General features: G+C 34.1%; 1 protein-coding gene across 2 annotated transcripts in view; it reads left to right on the top strand.

The window, feature by feature from the left end:
- Window positions 1-26,484, top strand: part of ZNF451 (zinc finger protein 451) — a 71,804-nt gene extending 45,320 nt beyond the window's left edge. The window contains exons 10-16 of one of the 2 annotated variants that reach the window (XR_004422006.1): window positions 2,422-4,025; window positions 5,997-6,140; window positions 7,155-7,285; window positions 8,168-8,354; window positions 9,832-9,910; window positions 12,708-12,773; window positions 24,645-24,659. Coding sequence is in view for 1 of the 2 variants with exons in the window: in XM_033096951.1 (XP_032952842.1) it covers window positions 2,422-4,025; window positions 5,997-6,140; window positions 7,155-7,285; window positions 8,168-8,354; window positions 12,708-12,773; window positions 24,645-24,691 (2,179 nt within the window). In the remaining variant the exon portion in view is untranslated. Of the gene's footprint in view, window positions 1-2,421; window positions 4,026-5,996; window positions 6,141-7,154; window positions 7,286-8,167; window positions 8,355-9,831; window positions 9,911-12,707; window positions 12,774-24,644 lie in introns of both variants that reach the window. The other variant, XM_033096951.1, reaches the window with a different exon arrangement.
- The last annotated feature ends 483 nt before the right edge of the window (window positions 26,485-26,967 follow it).

Raw genomic sequence — 26,967 nt, forward strand, 5'->3', positions numbered from 1 at the left:
CACTGCTGTTTTCTTCATGGTATTATCCCCATAAACTTGGACTAACATGTTCCTAATTTCCCTTCCACTCTTGCCAAATTTAACAAGAAATTTAATGTTTGTTCATTGCTCTAATTCAAGCTCAGACATTCTTGCAATGGCACACAAACATGCGCAACAACAATAACGCCACTCAGGAATGCACTGCCACATGTCCACATGAACACAGCTGTGAGACACTGATATACCAAGGTTATGAAACCTTACTGAGTTGTTTGTACAGTGCTACCAATGTGCATGGTGGCAAGTTCTCTAACTTAATTGTCAGACCTCGTATTACCTTTCTGTGGAAAGTTCCATTATGTCCCTCCGCAGTCATTTTCCACCCTTTCACCACCAGACATCTCTAATCTGGTATTTTTTCCACCTTATATTGGTTTTATCTCCTCTTGAACTTCATGTAAATGGCATCATATAATGTTTACTGTCTTGTGTTTGTCATAGTATCTGTCCATATTGTTTAGTACATTGTTCCTTTTTATTGATGAGTAGTAGTCTATTGTTTGAACATAGCACAATTTGTTTATTAATTCTCATGTTGATGGACATTTAGATTTTTTACAGTTTTTAGCTATTGTGAATAAGCTTCTATGTACATTTTGTACAAGTCTTTTTATGGATACGTGTGTGTGTGTGTGTGTGTGTGTGTGTGTGTGTATAATACATTTCTCTTGGATGAATACCTAGGAGTGGAATTGCTGGGTCAAAGAGTAGTTATGTATTTAGTTTTATAAGAGACTACTAAACATTTTTCCAAAGTGTTTGTACTAGTATACATTTCTACTAGCAAGTTACCAGAGTTACAGTCACTCTACATCCTTGCCAAGGTTTGGTGTTAGCAATCCTTTTCATTTGTAGTTCTTCTTTCGAGTGCCTCACTTTAGTTTAAATCTATATTGCCCTGATGATCAATGATGTTGGGCACTTTTTCATGTGTTTCTGCGCCATTCATTTATCTTTCTGAAATATGTGTTCAAGTCTTTTGCCTATTTTAAAAATTGGATTGTTTACCTTTAAATAGAGAGTTGGTATTCTTTATATAGTCTACATACAGATCTTTAGTCAAATGTTTGTACTGTGAATATATTCTCTCCCAATCTAGGTGCATATTCGTATTGTTAATTATGGCTTTTAATGAGCAGAAGTTTTTAATCTCATTGAGTATAATTTATTGATTTTTTTCTTTTATAGTTATGCTTCTCTGTCCTGTCTGAGAAACCTTTGCTTATTCATGCTTCAGAAATACATTTTACTTCATTTTTTTAAGTAGTTTAGCTTATTAAAGTATTTTTAGCTCTTCATGTTTATTTTTTAACAAATTTTTTGTGATCTTTAAAACAACCAACATTTGATTTCACTGGTGATTCTCTGTTGTTTGCCAATTTTTTACTTCAATTTCTACTCTAAACTTTGGATTTAATTTGCGTATCTTTTTCTAGCTTCTTAAGGTAGAAGTTTAGATTGACTTCGGACCTTTTTTTCCTATAAACATTTAAAGTTACAAATTCTTCTATAAGCATTGCTTTAGCTGCATCCCTCAGATTTTGATAAGTTGTTTTCATTTTAATTAAGAAAAATATTTTCCCTTTTACCTTTTGATTTTTTTCTTTCACCCATAGATTTATTGGAAGTGTGTTGTTTAACTTCTAGAGATTTAGGGATGTAATTTCCAAATATTTAGGGATTATTATTATTATTTCTTGTTTTCAACTTAATTCCACTATAACTAAAGACCTTATTTTATATAATTTCCCACTTTTAAAATATATTAAATATATGGAATAGTAGCAGGTTTGTTCTCTTTGGAATTTAGCATTGAAAAGGAAGACAGTCGAAGCACAGCTCCATTTTTCTTTTCCCCTAGAGAAGTTGATTTACTTTGAGTTGATTTTTGGAATAGTGTGTCATCTTAACTGAACGTAATTCTTTAGTGTAAAAGCAATCTGAGCATGGCATATTCCTGACATAAAGTAAACCAGCTCTTAAAGAACAGGTACCAGGTTATTGAGAATCTTACCATAGTGTGCCTCCACACCGTTTAATTGTCATAGAGAAGTTAATGATTTGCTTGTCTGATAAGTTCCTCTATCAGTGCATTTGAAACTGTTTTTAGTTTTCTAAAGTTTGAATTTTTTTTTTGTATTTTCATTTCTAGTTTTACCCTTTTGTATATAGGATAGGAAGAGACAAAATGTTGGTACAAGCCAGGTATTTTGAAAAGATAGAATATTATATCATCAATGATGATACAAAATCATTTATTGAAAAATATCTTTTAGTGCTTATGTATATATTGTTTATTTTATAATTCTTTCAATAAAAGCAGAGATATTATATTTAGAAAATACTTACGAAAGAGTTTATTTTTCTTACCCACTTTAGAGTTCGTTGTCGAAATGCTGGTCCTGTAGCTATAGCTGAGAAAAGCATTGCCCAGGTTGCAGAGAAATTCATATTTAGAGGTTATTGCCCTGATTGCAACCAAGTCTTTGTGGACGAAACTGATACCCGAAATCACAAGCAGAAAATAGGACACAAAGTTCGAGTCATTAACTCAATGGATGAATCAGTCTTACTTTATTGCCACAGCAGCGAAGGGAACAAACCTTCTGACTTGAATCTATTGCTAGATCAATCAAAATTTTCATCACTTAAAAGAACAATGTCTCTTCGAGAACCTAGCTCACAAGATTGCAGCACCATTCCAAAAAAGAAGATGAATTTAGGAGATAAAAGCCATGAAGGTATGGTTTGTGTCCAGAAAGAAAAGACAGTTATTAAAACCTGGTTTTGTGAATGCCAGCAACGATTCACAAGTGAAGATTTAGTAGAAAAGCACGTTTTCTCAGCAAATACAATGTGTTATAAGTGTGTGGTCTGTGGAAAGGTGTGTGAAGATTTAGGGGTCATCCGTTTACATATGAGCCGAATTCATGGAGGGGCACATTTAAATAACTTTCTTTTCTGGTGTCAGACGTGCAAAACGGAGTTAACAAGGAAAGAGACTATCATGGCACATGTGACTGAATTTCATAATGGCCACAGATATTTTTATGAGACGGATGAGGTAGCAAGTGAAACTTTGCCATCATCCTCTACTACAGTTGGGAGTGATTTGACTACTAAGAATCCATCTTCAGCTATTACGATTATTGATTATTCCCCAGCAAACAGTCCTCCAAGGGGTAAATGGCAATGCCGAATCTGTGAAGATATGTTTGATTCCCAAGAATCTGTAAAACAGCATTGCATGTCTTTAGCAAGTCACCAATTTCATAGATATAGCTGTGCCCATTGCAAAAAGACCTTTCACAAGGTAGAAACACTATACCGGCATTGCCAAGATGAGCATGACAATGAGATAAAGATTAAGTACTTCTGTGGGCTCTGCGATCTTACCTTTGATGTGGAAGAAGCATTTTTGAGTCATTACAAGGAGTACCACAGCATAGATTATATGTTTGTGTCAGAAAAAACTGTGACTTCAATTAAAACTGAGGATGATTATCCTTTAATAGAGACTAGTAACCTGTTAACCTGTGGTTGCCGTGAGAGTTACATCTGTAAAATCAACAGAAAGGAAGATTATAGTAGATGTCTCCAGACCATGCTGGGTAAAGGAAAACTGTGGTTTCGCTGCAGTTTGTGTTCAGCAACAGCACAGAATGTTGCCGACATGAACACTCATATCCACCAAGTGCACAGAGAAGAAAAGCCTGAAGAGGAGGAACAGCGGTATGTCATCAAGTGTGGCACCTGCACCAAAGCCTTTCACGACCCTGAGAGTGCTCAGCAGCACTTCCACAGAAAGCACTGCCTCTTGCAGAAACCCAGTGGGGCTCATGTGGGAGCTGAAAAAACAAGCCGGCACAAGTGTCCTGCCAGTGCCTCACGTACAGAGAGAAAACTGAAACAGGCAGCAAGCTATCCAAAAAATTCAGACATGGAGAAAGGAGCCAGGAATGACGTAAGCTGTCAGAACATAGGTATGGCTTTACAACTCTAATGTCTGTGCAAATTCCACATATTAATATACAAACTTCTGTGTACTGTAGCCATCATTTTTGTGAAAGCTAATAATGGTTTAGTTTTGACGCAAGAAACTGTATAGGATGATATGTTAGTTACTGTAGCGTATGCTTTTTAGGGATTTGTATTCTTACAACATTCAGCGAGCCATTCTCTAAACTTAAAGGGACAAAGAGTGTATGTTAGCTTTAAATAATATGTATTTTGGATAACATTTTCTTTTATTATACAAAAGTCATGGGAATTTTGAGAGCTGAAAGAAATTGACAGTGTTTCTGAAAGTAACATTTGAAAGTTATCCTGGACACATTATTATTTAGATTTTGGTTCATACAAAAGATGACATATCAAGTGAATTCTTTTTGTTTCTATTTTGGCCTTACTCTATAAGTTTGAGAAATCTTAAAAGTAACTTTAGAATTTGTATATTTTTGTTATGATTTTCTTGGAAGCAAAGCTTTTACTTACAGTTAAAATAAGAATTAAAAGTAGAGTTACATACAAGTGGTAACAAGAAACCAGGAAGACAAATGAAGTATGAATTCCTGTTTGTACTTACTCCAGACTTTTCCTTCTTCCATCTGATAAGATTTAGTAAGTCTAGAAGAGTACAGTGTTTTGTTTTTTAAGGAGGGCACAGCTCACAGTGGCCCATGCCGGGATCGAACCGGCAACCTTGGTGCTACCACTAGTACCACGTTCTAACCAACTGAGCTAACCAGCCACCCTAGAGTAGTGTTTTTATTTTGTTTAGAAGTATAATGTTTTTAGAGTATAATTTAAAGACTATATCCTTTTAAATAAGAGGGGAGACTACGAGGATATGTGAAAATTTTGGCTAATAAAATATTTTTATGAAACATTGAAGTTTTACAGACTTGTTCTGTAGAACACGTAGATTTCAACATCACCTTTAGTCGTGGCATGTTTTATATAAGAAATGATTAAGTGACATACTACAGACCCATTTAACTCTACTCCAAACAATGAAACAGTGGTCATACCATGTTATGTTCTCTTGTGCTTTTCTTTAGCTTGTGTGATTACTTCTTGGGAATTTGTGTTGGTCTATGTTTGATAGAAGATGATTGTAGTGTCTAAATCTACAATTACTGATAATTTTAAGAAGGGATACAAGATGATGGGTGCCTTGGAAATGGGAGGGGATGCAGTGTATATTTGAGAGAGCCTCTATTAGGTAGAGCAGAAGCTGTTTATTTTAAAAATAATATTTTAAGGTTTTCATTGCTACCACTAGAAACTTTAAGGCCTTATCAAGGTAGAAAAGTATGATAGAAGGGAAAGGGAGGGTGAAAGAGACTTGGAGAATGGTGGAAGATGAAAGAACCTGAGAGAACCAAGAATGACGTGTTTGTGGTGAATGGTGCTGAGGTGACACCGGTACCTATTATGCACCACATTATGGTCACAGCGTTGTAGGTTATCTCATTTCTGCTCTATAAGGAGTTTAACCACAGAGCCAGGGGGCTTCTAATATTTCAGTCTAGATTAGGAAAATAATGAAATTCTTGTGAGGAGAACATTCATAGCAAGTAACCTTGAAATTTTATTTTGATTGGTGGTGCAAGATTTTGGTTATTTAGTGTTAACACTTGGTCTTCTAGTTCTAGTACATTAATTTTTTTTTAATTCATTTTATAAATGATTTTTTTTAAAACACCTTAGGACGATGAGATATATTTTTAGAAAGGATATATAATCAAATTTCAGAAATACTCAGAATGTGTTTAATCTGATTTAAATGTACTGTGTCATGTACAGGTTTGGACTTGACAAAAAGGTTTAGATAGAAATGAATAACATACAAGATTAAAATTTTGTGTGTGCTCTAATGTCTTTTAAACTTGAGAAATTAAAATGTTTGTAGCTAATTTTTACCAAATTCACATTAATGTTTCTCTTCTTAGATGAAGAAGTTGTTGAGCTTCCAGATTTGGATTACCTGCGAACCATGACTCATATAGTCTTTGTAGATTTTGATAACTGGTCAAACTTTTTTGGTCATCTACCGGGGCATCTTAACCAAGGAACATTTATTTGGGGCTTTCAAGGTATGGTTAATAAGGAAAACATTTGAGAAAAACCCCTTTTGTTTTCTCCTTCATTTTAAAGAATTCCTTAAACCTTCCTGAATAGAACATAGGAACATAATTGGAATATTGTCACTTTGCATTATAGTTACTAGAATATTTTTCTCTTTACATTTCTGTGTGGTAAATGTTAGTGTTATTTGATGACCCAAAGTTTGCGGATCTTTAGGTACAGATTAGAAAAGTCTTTGTTCAGTACCTATTATACAATGTGCCAGGTAACTATACTTGTTATTAATACATGCTTACTGATTATAATAGTTATCTCCCTTTTAAAAATATAAGGAAGTAGGCTGAGAAGTTTATTTTTTTAAAGGTATAAAACTAATAAATAGTGGAGTTAGCTTTTGAACGTGGGCCTCGTGGCAATTATGTTAAGTATGTAATTATTCATAAATGTGCAACTTCATCTAAATCTCTTTACAAACCCCTGACCAAATCCTAAAGATAGAGTTTGATTTACAGAAGTTTAGTATAGTATAATGAATACTTCATGTTTAATAGGTAACAGCATATCTAGAGGAGGTTTGGAATTTAAGACAGAAGCATATGGATCTGGATCAGTTAGCCAGTCCAGCCTTTCAGTAAGTCTGGTTTTACTGATGGCCCATCATGAGCATCCGCTGAAGAGCCTTGACACATTTGTCCAAAACCACTAATGCTTACATTCATATAGCATGATACCATTTAGAGAATTTTCACTCATTACCTTTGTTTCTCCTTAACATCCCTGTGAGTTTTCAGGTGAATAGGCAGGTTCAGGGAAGTTGGTCTACTTTCTCAAGATTGTAAAGTAACAAGATGGTGATACCTGCACTAGAACTGGATTCTTCTGCATTCTAATCTGGTACTTTCCCTCTAGGAAATTTTTTTTTTTAGTATGTGTTTTTCCTTGATAGAATTTCCAGTTGTATCTAGTATTCTGTTCTTTTTCTCCCATTTGACTATCGTTTATGCCTTTTCTAAAAATAATAGGAGGAAACACCAATTGGAAGCCTCCACTCAATTGTAAGATCTATAATTACCTGAATAGGATTGGATGCTTCTTTCTTCATCCTCGCTGCAGTAAAAGAAAAGACGCTGCTGATTTTGCCATATGTATGCATGTGAGTCATTCTTTTATTCAAAATCTAATGTGAATCTAGGACCCATTTGGATTTTTTTTCTACATTAATCATAATGACACTGTAGATCATTCTTCAGTGCAATTTTTGTGTGTAAAATCTTCTGCATAAAGTTCTTCTTTTGACTACTATGAGGGTAGGGGCCCATAGCATAACTGTTTTATCCCTAACTCCTAGCAGAATCTCAGCCACACATAGTAGGCCCTCCGCTATTTATGGAATAAATGATCAAGAGATGACCCTGTACTTCAGGTATACTAATACATGTTCATATTTTAACATCTCTGAAATTGTGATGCAGCTTAACAATCACTGTTGGCTAGATGGGCGGGATTTGCATTTGCTTCTGTCTCTGCCAGTCATCTAAAGAAACTATGAAACTGAGACCTTGTTTAAATTAAATTCTCTGCTTAAGGGTTTCTGTGTCAAACTTACAACATGAATTTACTCTACAAACTTGTTGACTAATGCTTATATTTTAAACCATAAGAGATTTCTTATTCCACCTATCCAGTGCCAAATTGAGTGTGCAAATCACGTTGCTTACCTTTTCCCTATGATTGAGTCATAGTGTTTCAGCTTTACGAGGGGGCCTCCTATTAGACTTCTTTTGGCCTGTGTTTTTCTTCCCTCCCACCCTCCCTCCCTTTCTAGTGGCACATAAGATAGCTTATAATTGATAACATTTTATATTTGATTAAATGTGGTATATTTCATTTATGAAGGACATAGTTACTTTGGTGGGAGTTAGGGAAACAAGCTAAATATATCTTCCCAGGTGTGTGTTCATTCTGAAATATATGTAACTTGATTTGAAACTCAAATTCTAACTTTTATCAACATATGCCATTTGTTCCAACTTAGGCTGGCCGTCTAGATGAGCAGCTACCCAAGCAAATTCCTTTCACCATCCTCTCAGGAGATCAAGGTTTTCTGGAGCTAGAGAATCAGTTTAAGAAGACTCAGAGGCCAGCACATATACTAAACCCTCACCACTTAGAGGGAGATATGATGTGTGCCTTGTTAAATAGCATATCTGATACCACCAAAGGTATGCAGCTGCAGCCACAGTGCAAACCATCCAAACGGAGGAGACTTCACTGCTGAGAGAAACCAATAAACTGCTGTCCATTAGTGAACTGTTGCCTGCTTACTAAACCATCATGCTCTCATACTTCTATCTTGTTTATTTTTTCCTTATCTCACTTGCAGTCTTTAGTGTTTCACAAGAGGATGAATTCATACTTTTCTGGAATCTTTTTAATCTAATAGATAAAATCAGTATTCATGTATATAACATATATTCATGGTGTGAAATAATGTTTATACACTTTTGCAAAGCTCAGAATCCAGATCTTTACTTTGTTTCTGAAAGTCCAAATTTATCTTTAATTTTCAAAAAGCAAAGTTTCTTATAGGTCAAACCAGAAAGCGATAAATAATAATATGGCAATATCCTTCCTACCCCCAAAAAAGACCATTTAAGAGGTTGACAGTGACAAAATGAAGCCCTAAAAGATCTTTAGTTCCTTGGAAGAGGTAGGTACTTCTTTTCCTATTCCTGGTACTTACACTCTCTTCTCTACCTTTCTGAGATTGTTCAAAGAAAGACAGTACTGATGCCCAATTTCACTAACCAGTATTTTAAAAAGAATGTAATTCTAGGGATTCAGATTTTTTCCCCATAATTTCTGAAATAAATGTACATAGAAGAAAATAAAATAATTTGTAAATACCTTAATAATTTACAGCCATGAATAAGATTTGGAGGTATTGATGAATGACCTCAATGAAAAGCTGCCTACTTTTTTGGCATTTTTATTACATGCCTTTCAATTTTCCAACTCTGCTTGCCTCCTAGGTAATTTTTCTTTCAACTTAACTTGGAGCCACATTTTGATTGAAAACCCATTCTGTAGAATTTTCTTGTAATCACTCATTACAGTGGATCAATTCACGTCTGAAAAGTTAGGGATCATTAATTGAGCCCAACTATGCTCTTTAAAGGAAAATCAACTCTGTTTTGTATATTTCTATTGTGCCTTAATATTGAATTTTATCTTTTTAATCTGTAATTTTTGTTTTCCTCCATTTGCTTTTTGTATCTTTGGCTTTTTTAAAATCTCTTTTTCTTCCATTCTTTTGCCATACCTTTCCCGATCTTTAACATTTATTTAATATCCTGTCAAATACTTAAATTTTTACCTTCACCAACCTTCTTTTCCTTGTCTTTTGCTCATGTTTTTGGGACCATTTCTTTTTCAATTTAGAATGTGAAACCTGTATGAATTTACCTTTATTTCAACTTTATTTGGAATAAGAGCTGCCTCTGAGTAGGTCTACATGGGTATTTAGGGTTGGAGGTAAGATATAGGTTATTGTTATGTGATGATTGTTCACTTTTAAATGCCTCTCTTGTGCTCTAGGTGTTTGTTTTTTTACGCATTCATTCATAATCAGTACTCTTTTGAACTTACTGCTCTTTGGGGGCACATGTGTACCTTATTCTGAATTTTTGTGAAATGCAGAGATCGTGCAGTGCATAAAGAAAGGCATGGGCTTTGGTTCGAATGCTAACTTTGCTGCTTCCTAGCTGTTTGGTTTCAGGCAAGTTACTCAACTTTTTTTGAGTCTCACTTTTCATATCCTTAAGGTTGTAAGAATTAGTGATGTGTATCAAGTGTCTAGCACAACATATAAAGCACTGCATGTGCTCAATAAATAGCAGCTATTTTTATTATTACTACTATAAAAAGAAAATATGATTCCTAAGCACTAGATTTTTTTTTTAAGTTTTTCTTTACAACTTTTTTTTTTGTGGAAAAATATACTTAAGATTTACCATCATAACCATTCTGAAGTGTACAGTTCAGTGGTATTAACTTCATTCACACTGTCGTATAGCTATCACCACCGTCCATCCTCAGAATTCTTCTCATCTTGCAAAACAGAAACTCTACTCATTAAACAGTAACTCCCCATTCCCTTTTCCCTCCAGCCCCTGGCAGCCACCACTCTACTTTCTGGCTCCAGGTACAGTAGTACCTCAGTTTTCGAACATCTCTGTTGACGAACACTTTGGTTTACGAACGCCATAAATCCGGAAGTAAATGCTTCTGTTTTCGAACACGCCTGGGAAGTCGAACATGTCATGTGGCTTCCGCTGAGTGCAAGATCCTGAGGCCTAGCTGTTTTCAAATGTTTCAGAACTCGAACGGTCTTCAGGAATGGATTATGTTCGAAAACCGAGGTACCACTGTACTTCATATAAGTGAAATCGTACAAGATGTGTCTTTTTGTGGACTGGTTTATTTCACTTAGCATAATGTCCTCAAGTTTCATCCATGTTATAGCATATGTCAGAATTTCCTTCCTTTTTAATGCTGAATAATATTCCATTCTAGATATGTACCCCATTTTGCTTGTCCATTTATCCATCAATGGATACTTGGGTTGTATCCATGTTTTAGCTACTGTGAATAATGCTGCTTTGAACATGGATATACCAATACTTCTTTGAGACCCTGCTTTCAATTCTTTTGACTATATACTGAGAAGTGGAATTGTTGGATCATATGGTAATTCCATTTTTAATTTTTTGAGAAACCTCCATACTGATTTCCACAGGAACAGTACCATTTTACTTACACTCCCACCAGTAGTGCACAAGGGTCCCCATTTCTGTGTATACTTGCCAGCACATGTTATTTTCTGGTTTTCGTTTGTTTGTTTGTGTTTGATAGTAGCCATCCTAATGGGCGTGAAGTGGTAGTTTTGATTTGCTTTTCCCTAATGAGTAGTGATGTTGAGTATCTTGTCATGTGCTGTGGCCACTACATTTTAAAAGTAATGAAAATTATTAAGTGGCTAAAGAAGTATAGAGTCTCTAAATCATGGTATTTTATTTAGATCTAGATTTAAAGATGCTTTTGTAATTCTAAAACTAAAAAGTTATGCTGAATCATAGTATATTCAGTATAGATTCAGTTATCTGATTTAAGACAAAAATTTTTTGTTCATGAAAAGGAAGGCTAAAACACATCAAATTGCCTTGTAGTGCACTTTATATAGTTGCCCCCCATATTGCAGGAAATACATACTAAGACTGCCAGTAGATGCCTGACACCATGGATAATACTGGAGCTTATATATACTGTGTTTTTTCCTATACATTCATACCTTGTCACTTAGAGGAAGCACTTTACGGTTTCTCTTTGGCATATCTAAATAGTCAGCATCGCTACTCTTACACTTTAGGGCCATTATTAAATAAAATAAGGGTCGAACACAGGCACTGTGGTCTTGGTTATCAGCTTGACTGTCACGGTGACAGTCAAGCTGATAACCAAGACAGCTACTAAGTGACTAACGAGCACGTAGCATATACAGTTGACCCTTGCACAACGGGTTGGGGTGCTGACCTCCCGCACAGTCGAAAATCTGCTTATAGTCATTCGGCCCTCTGAATATACAGATTCCAAACCACCGATTTGAGTCACAAGTTTGAACTGTGCAGGGCAATTGAAAAATAAGTAAACCTGCCCATTTTAAACCTGTGTTGCTCAAGGGTCAACTGTACAGCATGGATACACTGGACAAAGGGATGATTCATGTGCTGGGCAGGTTGGAATTGGACAGCATGAGATTTCATCATGCTACTCAGAACAGCGCACAATTTAAAACTTAACCAATTGTTTATTTCTGGAATTTTCTACTTAATGTTTTTCGACCGTGGTTAATCATGTGTAACTGAAACCATAGAAAGTGAACCACGGACAAAGGGGGACTACTGAAATATAGTTAAAGTAATAAGCCAAATATTAGGTCACTGATAGTACCACGGTTCAAATCTTAAGTGACTTTTGCAATACCTAGTCAGTCATGTCATTTTTATAAAGCCTTAGGTCTCATTATGAAAGCATATAAGACATCAAGTGAGTTTGGGCCATGCCGAGGCATTGCTAATTTAACCCTTTGGTTTCTATACAGACAGATGTATATTGATTTTCAAAATACAGGAGAATTTTATCTATTATTAATTTTTAACATTTTAAGATGATTTCATGCAAATGAAACTTTGGAGTTTATTTGCTAGAGTCAAATAAACATACTAGCTTTTTTAAATACTAAAATTTTCTATTTCCTCAAAGTTACATTAAAAGAACTTTTCAAATAATTTTTTGAATATAGAGTTAAAATTTAATTGCCTATTTCATTAGTTTGTATTTTTTTCTCAATTTAAGTAATGTAATTTGGTAATCACTTAAAGGAAAAAACTAAAGGGAATGTAGTGTACTACTAATGAATTATAATTAGTAAGCTTGGATATGGGAGATGTCACTGAAAATACTGACACAATAACTTTTTCAGAAATACATTTGCATTTATTGATTCTGCCTTACAGAATGTGACAGTGATGATAACCTGGGTGTAAAAAGTACTCCAATAGAAGAATTCAGATCTACAGAAGGTAACCTAATGGAATTAATCCTTTCCCTACTTGACTCTTATTTTTTTTTCCCCTCTCACCCATTCATCCTCCCTACTCCCTCCTACCTCTGAGTTTTAAAAAAATTGTTTCCTCATTCAAAGGATTGTTTGCATATAAGATGATTTACAGATAATACTATAGTTTAGGAGGCTGGATCAGGAATCAGCCAATTATGGCCCTTGGACCAAATTTAGTCCATCACCTGGCTTTGTAAATAGTTTTATTAGAATATAGCCACACTCTTGTTTAAGTATTGACTGTGCTGTTGCTTCCACATTACAGGAACAAGGTTGAGTAATTGTGACACACAGTATAGGCTCTTCCACCTCCCCAAACCTACGATAATTATTTTCCGAACCTTTACAGAAAAAGTCTGCTAACCCCTGGGCTAGGAGAAGATTTTGGTTTCTTAATTTTTATTTATATTGAGTAGTATTAAATTAATAATATTAAAAGTTATGCAGTAAAGAAGTTGACATTATTACATTGGCACCTTTGACATAAAGGAGAACAGTAAGAGTCATACATTCCAATATAGTATTTGTTGTTGGAGATTTGAGAATGGGAATGTGGAGAACAGAGAGTAGGGAAGGAAATGTGGCTAAACAAATATAAACAGAATAGCCTAGTTGATTTGTTTTCTGTGCATTTGCTTGATCTTTCATATAATGCAATTAGTTTGACTAAGAGCATACTAGAGCTTTATGCTATTAGGAGTTTGGAAATTTGAGTGTAGCAGTGGAATTGATTTATCCATTCAATAAAGTAAAAACTCTGTAATCTTTTTCTCCGATAGCCAGAATTCATTGGTTAAACAAAGTTGGCAGTAACTCTACAGCCTGATTGGAAACAATTTTTTTGACCAACTTGTTTTTCCCAACATGGTCTTTCAGGATCTAGCTCAGTGCTTAGCACCCACATAATAAGTTAAATAAATGAAAGAACTTTTGTGATTCTTAAACAAAAACTGCCAGCTACGTTGTTTATCAAAGTCACTAAAAGGTAAACACCATTGAGCATCTAAGTAATTCAGACTTTGCAACCTTTATTTGCCACCCATGAGTAATCCCATGGAAAATGCCAGACAAAATTATAACTTTTAAATAACCACACTTGGGAAGCCTTCACAGTTTTGTGGGTTCCTAGCTAGCCCAGGAAATCTGAGATGTGTATAATTAAATATGTACCAGAATTTCTAGCATTTTATTATCTATGTAATAATGCGTTTTATGGTTTGAATATTTGGAGAAGTTTTAAACTTTTGTGATCCTTTAGTTTGGAAAAAGGATTTTACTGTTCAAGGATTCAAGAACAGGTACTTTAAAGTAGTTATCTTATGAGGTATGGACATACTGTTTTAATTCCAGGAAAAATCAAAGAAGTGTTATGTGTGTGTTTTCTTTCATTTCCTGATGCTTTATATAAAATAAGAATGAGAAACACAGTGTTCCATATAAGTTAAGGAATCTGGTCTCCTCTGCACTGCCCTTTAATACTCTTTTGTTTTCTCCTCGTTTTTATCAGATAAGAACTAGCTCAAATATCATCTCTTAGGTTGAATCATATTTTTGCCTACAAAACTGCCATTTTGTAGGCAATTTTGTATGGTAAATGCCTCTCTGAGATTTTTCATCTTTAGAGAGAGCTAACGACTGCCTCCTCTAGGCTCTCTGTATACCATACCAAGTGGTTTTTAAAAAAAAAATTTGTCTGCATCTCTCATCTCCACTGGACTATGAGATCCTCAAGGAATAGGATCATGTTTTATTTATCTTTAACTTCAACAGTGTCTAACAATGTTTGGCATTAAATGACTGTTTATAGAATTAATAAACTTACAACAAACTTAAAGCATGTTAGAGTTACCAAGACCCATCTTTCTGTAATTGGATAAGGGAAATTAAGACAGAAGCCATTTGACTGGGAGAATGTTGGGTGATTTTGTTGACCCTGCACCATGAAAGCAAAGTGATGTTCTATTCCAGACCTGAAAGCAAAACTCAAAAAAGTTTAAATAACTTCTTAAGTCTCCTCCTTCCCTTCCCTTCCCAGCATAACACTGTAAATGCCTGACCAAAGGTGGTGAAAGTCAGGATAAATTTATATAGGGCTTTTTTGCCTTGGGGAAAGGTAGCCCTTATCTGTCTGGCTTCCCCCCACCCCACTCCCTGCCATGATTTGTCTTATTCTTTGTGGTTCTCTATAGACCATTATCAGACTCTGTGTACAGAGGCCAATCATAAAGATCCTATATAACCTATTTTGTATATCAGGCAGGAAGTAGAGTCCACATAGGGTAGTGGTGAAGACTTTGGATTCAGGCTGCTCAGCTCTGTTGTTTACAAGTTATGTAATATTGGGCAAGTCATTTAACTTCACTGTGTGTCAATTTCCTCATTTTAAAAATGGGAATACTGGTATACCTACTTTACTAGAATAACCTGGCATATGGTAAGCAGTATATATATTGGTTGCTGCTGCTGTTGTGATTTTGATCATTATTATTACGATTACTCACTGTTATCTGCATCTGAGGTCTGCTCTAGAGCTATGCTGAGTTAACAGATATTCTGACTCAAATATCTGAAAGAGACAGCATTATGTGGATGGTTGCCAATGCAAGACCATCTTTCTGTAAATGTCAGCAATTTGCCTTAGAGTTCCTTTAATTAATAGCAGTCATTAATATAATTATTAATATTATAACATAAACAGTAAAACTCCGTATTGTGGCCAGTTTAAAGCACAAAGAAAGGATAAGAGACTAGTGTGCTCATTTTTTAATTCAGTTAATGTTTATGAAAAATTTAATACTTTTAAAACTGCTCTTAATCTTAAGTTGTAAAAGCCAGAATATTCTCTTCATTTTGCATAAAAACTTAGACCTCTAAATATTAATTTGCCTTGGTATTTACAGCCTCAAAATGATTGTGCCATGATTCATATATAGGTCTTTTAACTCCTGTTACTGGGTTCTTTCTTATTCTGCCATAATTATCTCTCTTTCAAAGAGAATGAAATGAAGGCAGAGACAAAGGAGAGTAAGAGAAACATAGACCTAGCCATATAAAAGGAAAACAAAGACATACATACTTCCCACAAGTGTTCTTCATATAGCTTTGAGTTAATGTCTAATGTTTTTTTCATTTCAATCTGAAAGCTTCCCTTTAACATTTCTTGTAGGGCAGATCTTCTAGTAACAAACTTCCTTACCTTTTGTTTATCTGGGAATGTTTTAATTTCTCTTCTATTCTTTAAGAATAGTGTTGCTGGATATTGACATTTTTCTTTCCTTTCAGCACATTAAATATGTTATCTCACTGACTTCTGGCCTCCATGGTTATTAATGAGAAATAACATTGATTATTCTCTTATTGAGAATCTTTTATGTGTGAGAAGTTGCTTCTCTCTTTGTGTTTTTGTTGTTTTTGGCTTTTGACAATTTGACTATAATGTGTCTCAGTGAATCTCTGAGTTTTTCCTGCTTGGAGTTTGTTGAGCTTCTTGGATGTGTAAATTTATATCTTTCAAATTTGGGACATTTTCAGCCATTATTTCTTCAAATATTCTTTCTGCCCTTTTGTTCTCCTTCTGGGACTCCCATCATGTGTATCTTACTTAGTCCATTTGATGGTACCCCACAGGTCCCTAAGGTCCTTTATTTTTCTTTCTGTTTTTCAAACTGGATAAATTGTCCTATCTTCAAATTTGCTGATTCTTTTTTCTTTCTGCTTAAATTTGTTAAACTCCTGTAATGAAGTTTTTATTTCAGTTGTACTTTTTAGCTCCAAAATTTCTATTTGGTGGTCTTTCATAATTTCTTTCTTTTTTAATATTCTCATTTTGTTCGTATTTTGTTTTCCTAGTATTCTTCAGTGCTTTGTTCATGGTTTACTTTACCTCATAGAACATACGTAAGACATTTGGTTTAAAGTCTTTTTCTATTAAGCCCAATGTCTAAGCTTCCTCAGGAACAGTTTTCCCCTTTGGAATGGGCCATACTTTCCTGTTTCTTTGTATTCTTTGTGTTTTTGTTGTTGTTGAAAATTATACATGCAATTCGTATAATGTAGTACTTCTGGAAATCAGATTTTAACTAGTCCTGAGTTTGCTGTTTTTGATTGTTGAAGGCTGCAGTTGACTGTTTGTTTAGTTAGTTTTCCCAACTGTTTTTACAAAGACAGTATTCCTTGTCATGTCTGGTCACTGAAGTCTCTGTCCCTTTAGCATCTGTTCAGCTAGTGTTTTGACAAAGACTCCCTTGAATAGCAGAAACTTAAAAAACCTTCCTCTCCTAGTCTTTACAGATTGGCTCTGTACTGGGGCCCTCCAGCATTTAGCCAGGCTTGCACTGAGTGTACAACTCAGCTAGTGGTGAAAGCTTAGGGTCTGCTCAGGAAGTTTTTTGAGCATGCATCCTGTACTGGGCATGTGCTGGCTTCCTAAATTTCCCAGTACACATAAGTGCTTTTGAATACCCTAATTTCTTGAAGAAATTCTCTTAATGGCTTTTTCCTCCTAGATATTAGGCGGTCTCAACCATAATCTTTTGCCCTAGGCTGTGGGTTTTTTGTTCATCTTACAATGTTGGTGAGCAGTGCCTGCAGCTCTTTGCCTTAAGTGGGTTCTGAACTAGGCAAAACAGAGATGAACAAACGCCTTGTATCAATCCTTCAGGTAGCCTCTACACAGATTAGAATACAAATACAATAATTTTTGAGTAAATACTTCTGTGCTCCATCTGGAACCAGGGACCAGGGTACAATGGGAATATGAGTTGCTGTCAAGACTGCTGCCAAGTCAGGGACATGGTGGGAAAAGGCAAGTAAAAATACCACAAAGCTTTCCTACTATTTTTATGTTGTCTTTTTCTTGATTCAGTGTTTACTTGGTTGCTGTGAACCTTTGAGTGTTTTCCAGACTTTTGACAAAGTTGTTCCTAATGGTTTCTGCTTGTGTTTCAGTGTTTCTAGAAAGATGGGTGTTTGGAACTGCCACTTTACTGAATTTAGTACAAGACTGATTTTATTTCTTCTTTAAATGTTTCATAGAATTCACTGGTAAAAGTATCTTGACCTGGAGCTTTCTTTCTTGGAAGTCTTTTCATAATAAATTCATTTTCTTTAATATATATGTGTGTTCAGATTTTGTTTCATTTTGTGTCAATTTTGCAGAATTGTATTTTTCAAGAAATTTGTCCATTTTACCTAAATTGTCAAATGTACCAGTGTAAAGTTGTTCATAATAATATTCTATTTTATATGTGTGTGTGTGTGTGTGTGTGTATTTATTTCTGTAGGATCTCTGATACTTCCTTATATGTTCCTACTATTGGTAATTTTTGTTTTCTCTCCTTCATCAGTCTAACTAGAATTTAATCCATTTATTTCATCTTTTCAAAGAATGAGGTTTCTCTCTTTTTAGTCTGCTTTTACCTTCATTTACTTCTGCTCTTGTTTGATTACTTCCTTCTACTTTGGGTTTAATTTGCTCATCTTTTATAGCTTCTTAATTTGACACTGAGATTGTTCACTTAAAACTTTGTTTCTTAATATAAACATTTGAAGGTATATATTTCTCTCCAGGGTCAGTAAGCCTTTTCTGTAAAACACCAGGTAGTAACTATTTTAGGCTTTGTGGGTCCTGTGGTCTCTGTTACAATTACTTTGCTGTTGTGGCATGAAAGCAGCCATACACAATTTATAAAACAATGAATGTGGATATATCCAATAAAACTATTTATATAAATTATCAGTGGAGTGGATTTAGCCCACAGACTGTATTTTGTCAGTCTTCTCCTAGTTTTGCTGTGTCCCACAGATTTTCATGTCTTGTATTTTTGCTATCAGTTTGAAATATTTTCTAATTTTCCTGTATTTACTTATTTGACTTATTGGCTCTTTAAGAAGTATATTGTTTAATTTCCAAATATTTAAGTGTCATATCATTCATTTTTAATTTAATCATGTTGTGGTAAGAGAATATACTCTGTAAAATTTAAATCTTTTGAAATGTATTAAGACTTATTTTATGGCCCAGTGTGTGTTCTATCTTAGTGAACATTCCATATGCACTTGAAAAAATTGTGTTTTCTGTGTTTATTGTATAAAATACTTTGTGTCAATTAGGTCAAGGCAGTTGATATCAGATCTTTTTTATCCTTAACTGATTTTTTATCTAGTTGGTCTATCAATTACTGCATTAGAGACGATCAACTTTTCATCAGTGATTGTGGATTTTTTTTCTCTTCAGTTCTGTTTATACCTTTGCATTTTGATGTTCTGTTTTTTGTTGCATATATATTTCTGATGTGTCTTCCTAAAGAACTGACCCATTTATCATTATGAAATGTTCTTCATCTCTGGTAATACCTTTTATGAAATCTGATATTAATATAGCCACTCAAGCCTTCTATGCTTAATGTTTACATGGCATATATTTTTCCATCCTTTTATTTTTGATCTATTTGTGTCTTTATATTAAAAGTATATCTGTTATAAAGTTTTATCTTTTTGATTAACAATCTCTACTTTTTAATAATGGCTTGCTTAGTCTATTAATATTTAATGTAATTTCTTACATGGTTGGATTCCTGTCTGCCATTTTGTTTTCTCTTTGTCCCCTCTCTTTTGCCTCTTATTTCCTCCTTTCTTGCCTTTTTTTGGATTATAATATTTATAATATATATTTATATATAATAATTTTATATATAAAATATAATTTTTATAAATTATTTAATGTTTATTATTTTAATTTATCTATGGGCTTTTTAGCCCTTTGCATTAATTTTTATGGTTGCTATAAAGATTACAGTATATATTTTTTGCTTTTTACATTATACTGAGTGCTACTATACTCTATCTAAAACGTAGAAGCCTTCCAATACTGTAGGTCGGTTTACCTTCTGTCCCTAATTCTTTATGCTACATTTGTCATTGTAGTACATCTACATGTCTTATAAACTCTATGGGAAATTGTTATTTTTTACTTTAAACAGTACTGTGAATTTTAAAGAAAGAGAAGAAGAAATATATGGTCTTTTTGTTTACCCACATAGTTATAGTTCCATTGACCTACATTCTCTCCAGTAGATTAGAGGTTTCGTCTGGTTTCATTTTTCTTTAGCCTAAAGAATTTCCTTTCATTATATGTAATGCAGTTTTGCTAGTGATGAATATCCTGGTTGTGTTTATATGAAAACATATTTATTTTTCCTTTAATTTTGCAGGATATTTTCTCTGGCTTTAGGATGCTGATAGACGAATATTTTCCCCTTCAATACTTTAAAGATGTCATTCTGGCCTCCATTGTTTGTCATGATAAGTCACCAAAATTTGCAATATTGTTCCCGTATATGTAATATGTCATTTTTTTCCTCTCTTGCCGCTTTCAACATTTCTTCTTTGCCGTTGGATTTTAGCAGTTCGGGATAATGTCTATAGATGTAGTTATCTTTGTATTTATTCTGCTTGGGGTTTTCTTAGCTTTTTGTATCTGTAAGTTTGTAGGTTTCCCACAATTTTAGAAATTTCAGTCATTATTTCTTCACAGTTTTTTACCTCGTTTTCTGTCTCCTTTTCTTGTGGAACTCTAATTCCACATGTGTTAGGCAGCTTAATTTTGTCCACACATTTGCTCATTTTCTTCCAATCTTTTTTCTCTCTGTTCTTCATATTGGATACTTTCCATTGTTCAGCCTTCAAGTTTATTGACTTCTTTTCTACCACCTCCAATGTTAAACTCACTTGGTGAATTTTCCATTTCCAATGCTGTATTTCAGTTCTAGAATTGGTATTTAGTTTTATATATATATATATAGTTTTCATTTCTCTGTTGAGATTTCCTATCCATTCAACCTTAAGTCCTTGAAAATAACACTTTAAAAATCTTTTTCTGCTAATTCCACAGCTTGATTATCTTGAAGATTAGTCTCTGTTGACTGCTTTTTCTCTTAATTGTGGGTCACATTTCTTGTTTCTTTGCAAGTCAAGTGATTTTTGATGTATACTGGATATTGTGGATGTATATTACAGATTCTCTGGATTCTGTTATCTTCATCTGAGGGATGTTTCTTTTTTCTCTTGCAGAGACTCAAACTACAAACTCTGCCTTTGTCGTAGCAGGCAATAGCTAAAATCACTTACTTCTTTTAGCTTTTCAACTGTTGGTTTTCACTGAGAATTTTTTGGATGCTATTCTGTGTGTGCACAGTTGAGAAGTCAACCAAGGATTTGCAGATTAGGAGGATCTCCTGTCTGTTGCTTTCTCATTTTTGCTGGAATCCCCCTCTTTCCGCTGCTCTCTCCCCGACCCCCCCGGCCCCACTCCACTTTCCAGCTTCTCTGACAGACCCAGATTCCTTCTTTGACTCCTCAAGCCACAAAGAGTTTGGCTTTCTGGGTGAAGTTATGCCATCTTGTTCCACAAGGATTGAGGGATGCCCTAAGACAAAAAGGAAAACAAAAAAACAACCCATAAAGTTACAAATATAACCCTGTGCAATTCATTTCAATGATCAGCTTCTGTTGTGTTTCTACCTGATTTTTGTGTCTTAAAATAGTTTATAATTGTTATCAATGGCAAGATTAATCCAATATCAGCTACTTTACTATGGAAGTGGAACCATTAAGTTGATTTTTGTTTTTATCTAGTCTTTTAACTGGAAAGTTTAATTCATATAAGTTCACTGTAGATACTGATATTTTTGTGTTTTATTTCTGCTATTTCATTCTTAGCTGCCTCTTTTTTTTATTGGTTTGTAAGTTACATAGTTTGCTTCCACTCTTATGCTTACCTTGGCATTTTAGCACATATACAGAGGGTGCCAAAAAAATGTATACACATTTTAAGAAATGAAAAAACTGTATTAAAATTTTAATACTCAATATATACTGATAACAAAAGATGAATACAGGTCATGTGTATAGATTTTTTTGGCACCCCCAGTATATATAACTTAAAGACTGAAGTATACCTACATGTTGTCAGCCTCTATGCAACAATAACAGGACTCTACAATGCTTCAACTCTGATCCTCTCCCTGGGACATAACATGGTGATATTCTCCATTATTTTGATTCCATATATGTGTATGTGTATAGTATAATGTACACAAAAATTGTACAAAACGTCTCACAAAGCAGACAAACATCCCTCGGGTTAAAAAAAACAGAACATCTCTAATGTATTAATTTCCTAGGGCTGTCATAACTAAGTACTACAAACGAGGTGACTTAAAACAACATAAATTTATTGTCTCAGTTCTAGAGGTTACACATCTAAAAGCAAGCTGTTGGTAGGGCTATGGTCCCTCTCCTAGCTTCTGGTTGTTACTGGCAACTGTAGGAATTCCTTGGTATGTAGATGCATCACACCAATCTTCCTCTGTCATCATGTGGCCGTCTTCTCCCTGTGTGTATCTATCTTCACGTGGTGTTTTGTTCTTATTAGGACACCAGACATACTGGATTAGGGCTCATTCTAATGACCTCATATTAACTTGATTACACCTGCAAAGACCCTATTTCCAATTTAGGTGACATTCACAGGTACCAGGGGTTAAGACATAGCTTTTGGGGGAACACAATTTAACCCATAACAACCAGTACCCTAGAAGTGTCCCCTTCATTCCCTCTTCCAATCACTTCCCCTGCACTCCTTCCCAAAGGTTAGTAATCACTCTCAAGTTTTAAAACACTAGTTTAGTGATACTTGATTTTGAACTTTATCTAAATGGGATCATATAGACCATCACTGTCCAGTAGACTTTTCTTGATGATGAAAATGTTCCGTATCTGCAGCAGTATGGTTGCTAATGTTACATTGGCTACTAAGCACTTGAAATATGGCTTGACAAAGGAACTGAATCTTAAATTTTCTTTAAATTAATTTAAATATAAATAGCCACATATAGTGAGTGTCCGTCATATTGGACATGGTCAGTGTCATTTCCATTGGACAGCACAGGCATGATCTGTAGTCTTTTGTGTCTGGATGCTTTCGGTCAGCCTTGTTCTATAATATTCATCCAGCGGTTAGCAGGTAGTTTTGATTTGTTCATTTCCAATACCTGTATAATATTCTACTTCATGTATATATCACGATTCATTTATCATTTGTAGATGTTTGGTTTGTACTTTTTGGCTCTTACAGGTAATGTTCTTTTATGAACATTCTCATACATGTCTTGGTGCACATAAGTCCACATTTCTGGGTATGTACCTAGGAGTTGCTTATGTTCTACTTAGTAAGTAATGCCAAATTGTTTTTCTAAAGTGGTTGTTCCAATTTCTTTCATTACAGTAGATATATATGAGTTCCCATTGATGTACATCTTTACTAATCATTGAAATTATTTAGTCTTTTTAATTTTAGCCAGTGATGGGTATGTACTGGTATTTCTTTGTGGTTTTAATTTACATTGTTCTGATAAGTAATACTTATTGACCATTTTGACACTCTTGTGTCAATCCCTTTTCAAATTTCTTGACATTTTTAGATTATCTTTTTTATTGATTTTTCTGGGTTAAAATCTTTCACTTCTTTCTGGGTACAAGTTCCATGTATTGCAAATATTTTCTCCCATTCTCCAGCTTGCCGTTTTACTCATTTTAATGGTGTCTTTTGATGAATAAACGTAATTTTAATATATTCCAAATTACCATTCTTTTCCATAATGTTTTTTGAATGTATTTGACCGAACACCATTTATTAAATTAAAAAGACCATCTTTTCCCAACATGCTTCGGTGGCACCTTTGACCTAAATCAAGTTTCCACATATGCATGGGTCTGTTTCTGAGATTTCTATGCTGTTCCTTAGGTCTATTCATCTATTCTTGCACTCGTGCCATACTCTTAATGACTGTAACTTTATAATACTTTTTCATCTTGTCACCTTATTCTTTGCTAAGAGTGTCTTGTGTTTTCTTTGTACTTCATCCCTTTGAATTCATCCTTGGACAATTCACAGCCCTAGAATCTAGCTTTAACTTAAAACACAGTGTATACTAGGTTGTAGTATTTTAGATTACAGACAACATAACACCAGTGCCCCAGCTCATAGGAAGGTACAATTGCATCGTAGAGGGATCACTGGTCCTATGAACTAAGTAGGCTCTGAGAGACTGTAGACTAAATGGGATGAGATAAATCTGGTGTAAGAAGCTGGTGAAGGCCAAGAAATTGAACTTAATTCCATGACCTGCTGGGCTTCAGTATCATTCTTAGAGAGGAAATGGAGAAAGACGTGAACCCAAGAATGTCATGTTCACTATTGTATTTCTGTGCCTGATATACAGTGGGCATTCAATAAATATTTGTTAAATGAATGCGTATGTGTATATAATACATGCTTCTCAGAAGATATTATATAGCCATGAGTTTCAATCTTTGCCTTAGATGCTAGAAAGCTTAAAACTAAAATTTTAATAGCCTGTGAGATTTTGCATTTTCATGGTTTTGCTTTTCTGTTTCTGTTTTTAAAGTTTTATGTGCATTACCTGAAGTCTTTTTGGAAATAAGTGCATAGGTTTTTTTTAATGTTGAATTTAGTGATTACCTATCAGTGATTCTAGAAGTTTGTTGACTTTCTACATTCCTAAATGGAAATAACTCGCAAGTTCCTTAGCACATTATGTTCATATATGTTATAATTCAGTCTAAGGTTATATATCCAGATTCCCTTGTTTTGAAATATTCAAATTTTATTATGGAGAAACTGCCAAGTTATCCTGTTTCTCCATTTTGATTTTCCTTTGCTTTTTGAAAAGACATGTAATTGATGAGACTTACATAAAGTACATTTCTTAGTTTTCTGCCCTAAGTATTAAAATTCTGTTTTTTAATGCAGATGTGGAATTAGAAGAAGCTATTAGAAGAAGCCTTGAGGAAATGTAATTAAAGATATTACCACACAACATCAAGTAGCCTTGAAGAGACTCAGGATAATGAACTCGAGTTTGTTTTCTAAAGGAGGCCAGAATTCTACTAGTACAGATGTGTTTGAAAACATGCTTTTTTTGCTTTTTCATGTTCAAATTTTGATATTTGCTTTGTATTTTTGTGCTGTTTTGAGAATATGTACAGAGGAATAGAATATATGTCAATGCAAATGTAAATCATGTATTCTAATATAGGTACTACTTTACCAGTCAACTTTAAATTCATATATGTAAGTTAAAAGAATTAAAAAATACAAAAGCTGTCAACTATTGTTTGTTTCCCAAATAGCATTAGTTCTTTATTTGTACTGTACAGATGATTCTAGTTTATTTTTTTTAGGAATGAAAATGAATATAAATAAAGCCTTCAAAGCTTAGATTTTCTTAAATTCTACTTCTCATATGATACTAATATATAGAATACCTTTGAGATCTTTGTGATTATTAGAAGAGAGTAATGGTAACTGATCATAGAAATAGATTAAAAGTTTTACCAGCAATGTTCTTTGTGGATTTCACTCCGATGTTTTTCCCTGCTTTAATTAGAGCTGCACATTGCTAGAATAAAAAAGAACACCCTAATTTCTTTAATATAAGTATAAAGAAATCTTTTCTATTCCTTTTACCTGCTTAGACTTTTATGTGACTTGTATTTACCTACTGTTTAAAGGGAATGGTGTCAAAATATTTGCATAGAATTAAACTTATTTTTAATAATCAGTCCTTTTTATATATTTGTGTAAACATAATCTTTAAAAAATAATGTTCAAGTCTTACTCAGGAATAATCTTCTTTAACCCTTTAAAATTTTTATTTCATATAAAAGTATCTTCATTTTAGTTATTCATTAAGTTGTTTGTCAGGTTTCTATATTTGGTGTTACATATTTAATTTTTAAATGTTGAGGCCCCATTGTGAAAAATAAAATATTACATAATTAGAACACTAAGAAGGGCTTGTCATACTATATTTGTGTATATGCTTCATGTTATTGACCAGAAATGTCATCCCTAAAAATTTTGAATAGTAATTAACAAACTTAAAATTTTCTATAAATATAATTTTTTTTAAGAAAAGAATCATGACTAGAATTTTGTTCTTTCTCTGCAGTTACATGTTTTATTGTGAAATAGCATTGCTGTTTTTTTTATTAGTATAGTCTTTTCAATCCACATTAGAAATCAGTTTGTGTTTTTGTTTCTTAAGATGTCAGGTCAATGTACCTGCTTGCATTTTTTTTAAGTTGACATTGTAGAGTGAGAATTCACCAATTATTTTCCCAAAATGACCACATTGTGCTTTTAATTTGTATGTTAAACTGATCAAGCAGGGCTTTAAGAGGTAGTCACTGAGTCAGACATTAAAGACATCCACAGGAGCTTGCTCAATAGTGAGGAGAAAGGACATTCCAGAAAGAAATGTGATTAAACAGACATGGCGGAGAGGAACCAATACTTCTCTGCCAGAGGTGCCACATACATATGTGATATATACTGAGCTCTATTAAGAAGCTTTTGCTGGTAGAGAGTAACTGAATCTTTTCATCATGACCCTTAAAAAAAAAAGGTAATTGGGTTGTTTTAATTAATAATTGTCACTGATTGTGTTTCTACTTGTTAAGTAATTAAAAATCATTTTTAAATTACTTCATAATTTGAATTTAATTAAGATACAAGGAAGAGATGTAATCAATGGGTGACATTAAAGTTATATGGATTACTAAATTACCCAAGTAAATGTCTCGAACATCGACAAAGATCCTATCTTTTCCGTACATCATTCATTTATTCACTCATTCACGCACTCAAAATATTTATTGAGTACTTACCATGTGCCAGTGACTGCTCTAAGCACTTGAGATACACCAGTGAGCAAAACAAAGTCCTCATTGCTCTGCTATGGAGCACACTTTGGGAGAGAGGAGTTTGGATAGTGTTATCATAGATAATAAGTAAGTGTATCCAATCGTTGATATGTCATGAAGGAAAATGGGGAAGGGAAGAAAAGTGTGGGGGCAGAGGGCTTGCTATTTTTAATAGGGTGGTCAGGAAGGATCCTGACCAGGTGAACTTGAGCAAAGACCTGAGTGAGCAAATATGTATGAGGAAAAAAGTGCCAGATGGAGGGTGATAAGGTCTAGAGGTCAGCTTGATATACCCATGAAAAAGCAGGAATGCTAGTATGAGCTAAGAGAGTAATAGGTGAAGTTGCTGAGGCCTTTCTGTGGTCCTT

Source organism: Rhinolophus ferrumequinum, chromosome 3 (assembly GCF_004115265.2).
Source record: "Rhinolophus ferrumequinum isolate MPI-CBG mRhiFer1 chromosome 3, mRhiFer1_v1.p, whole genome shotgun sequence".
Taxonomy (NCBI): Eukaryota; Metazoa; Chordata; class Mammalia; order Chiroptera; family Rhinolophidae; genus Rhinolophus; species Rhinolophus ferrumequinum.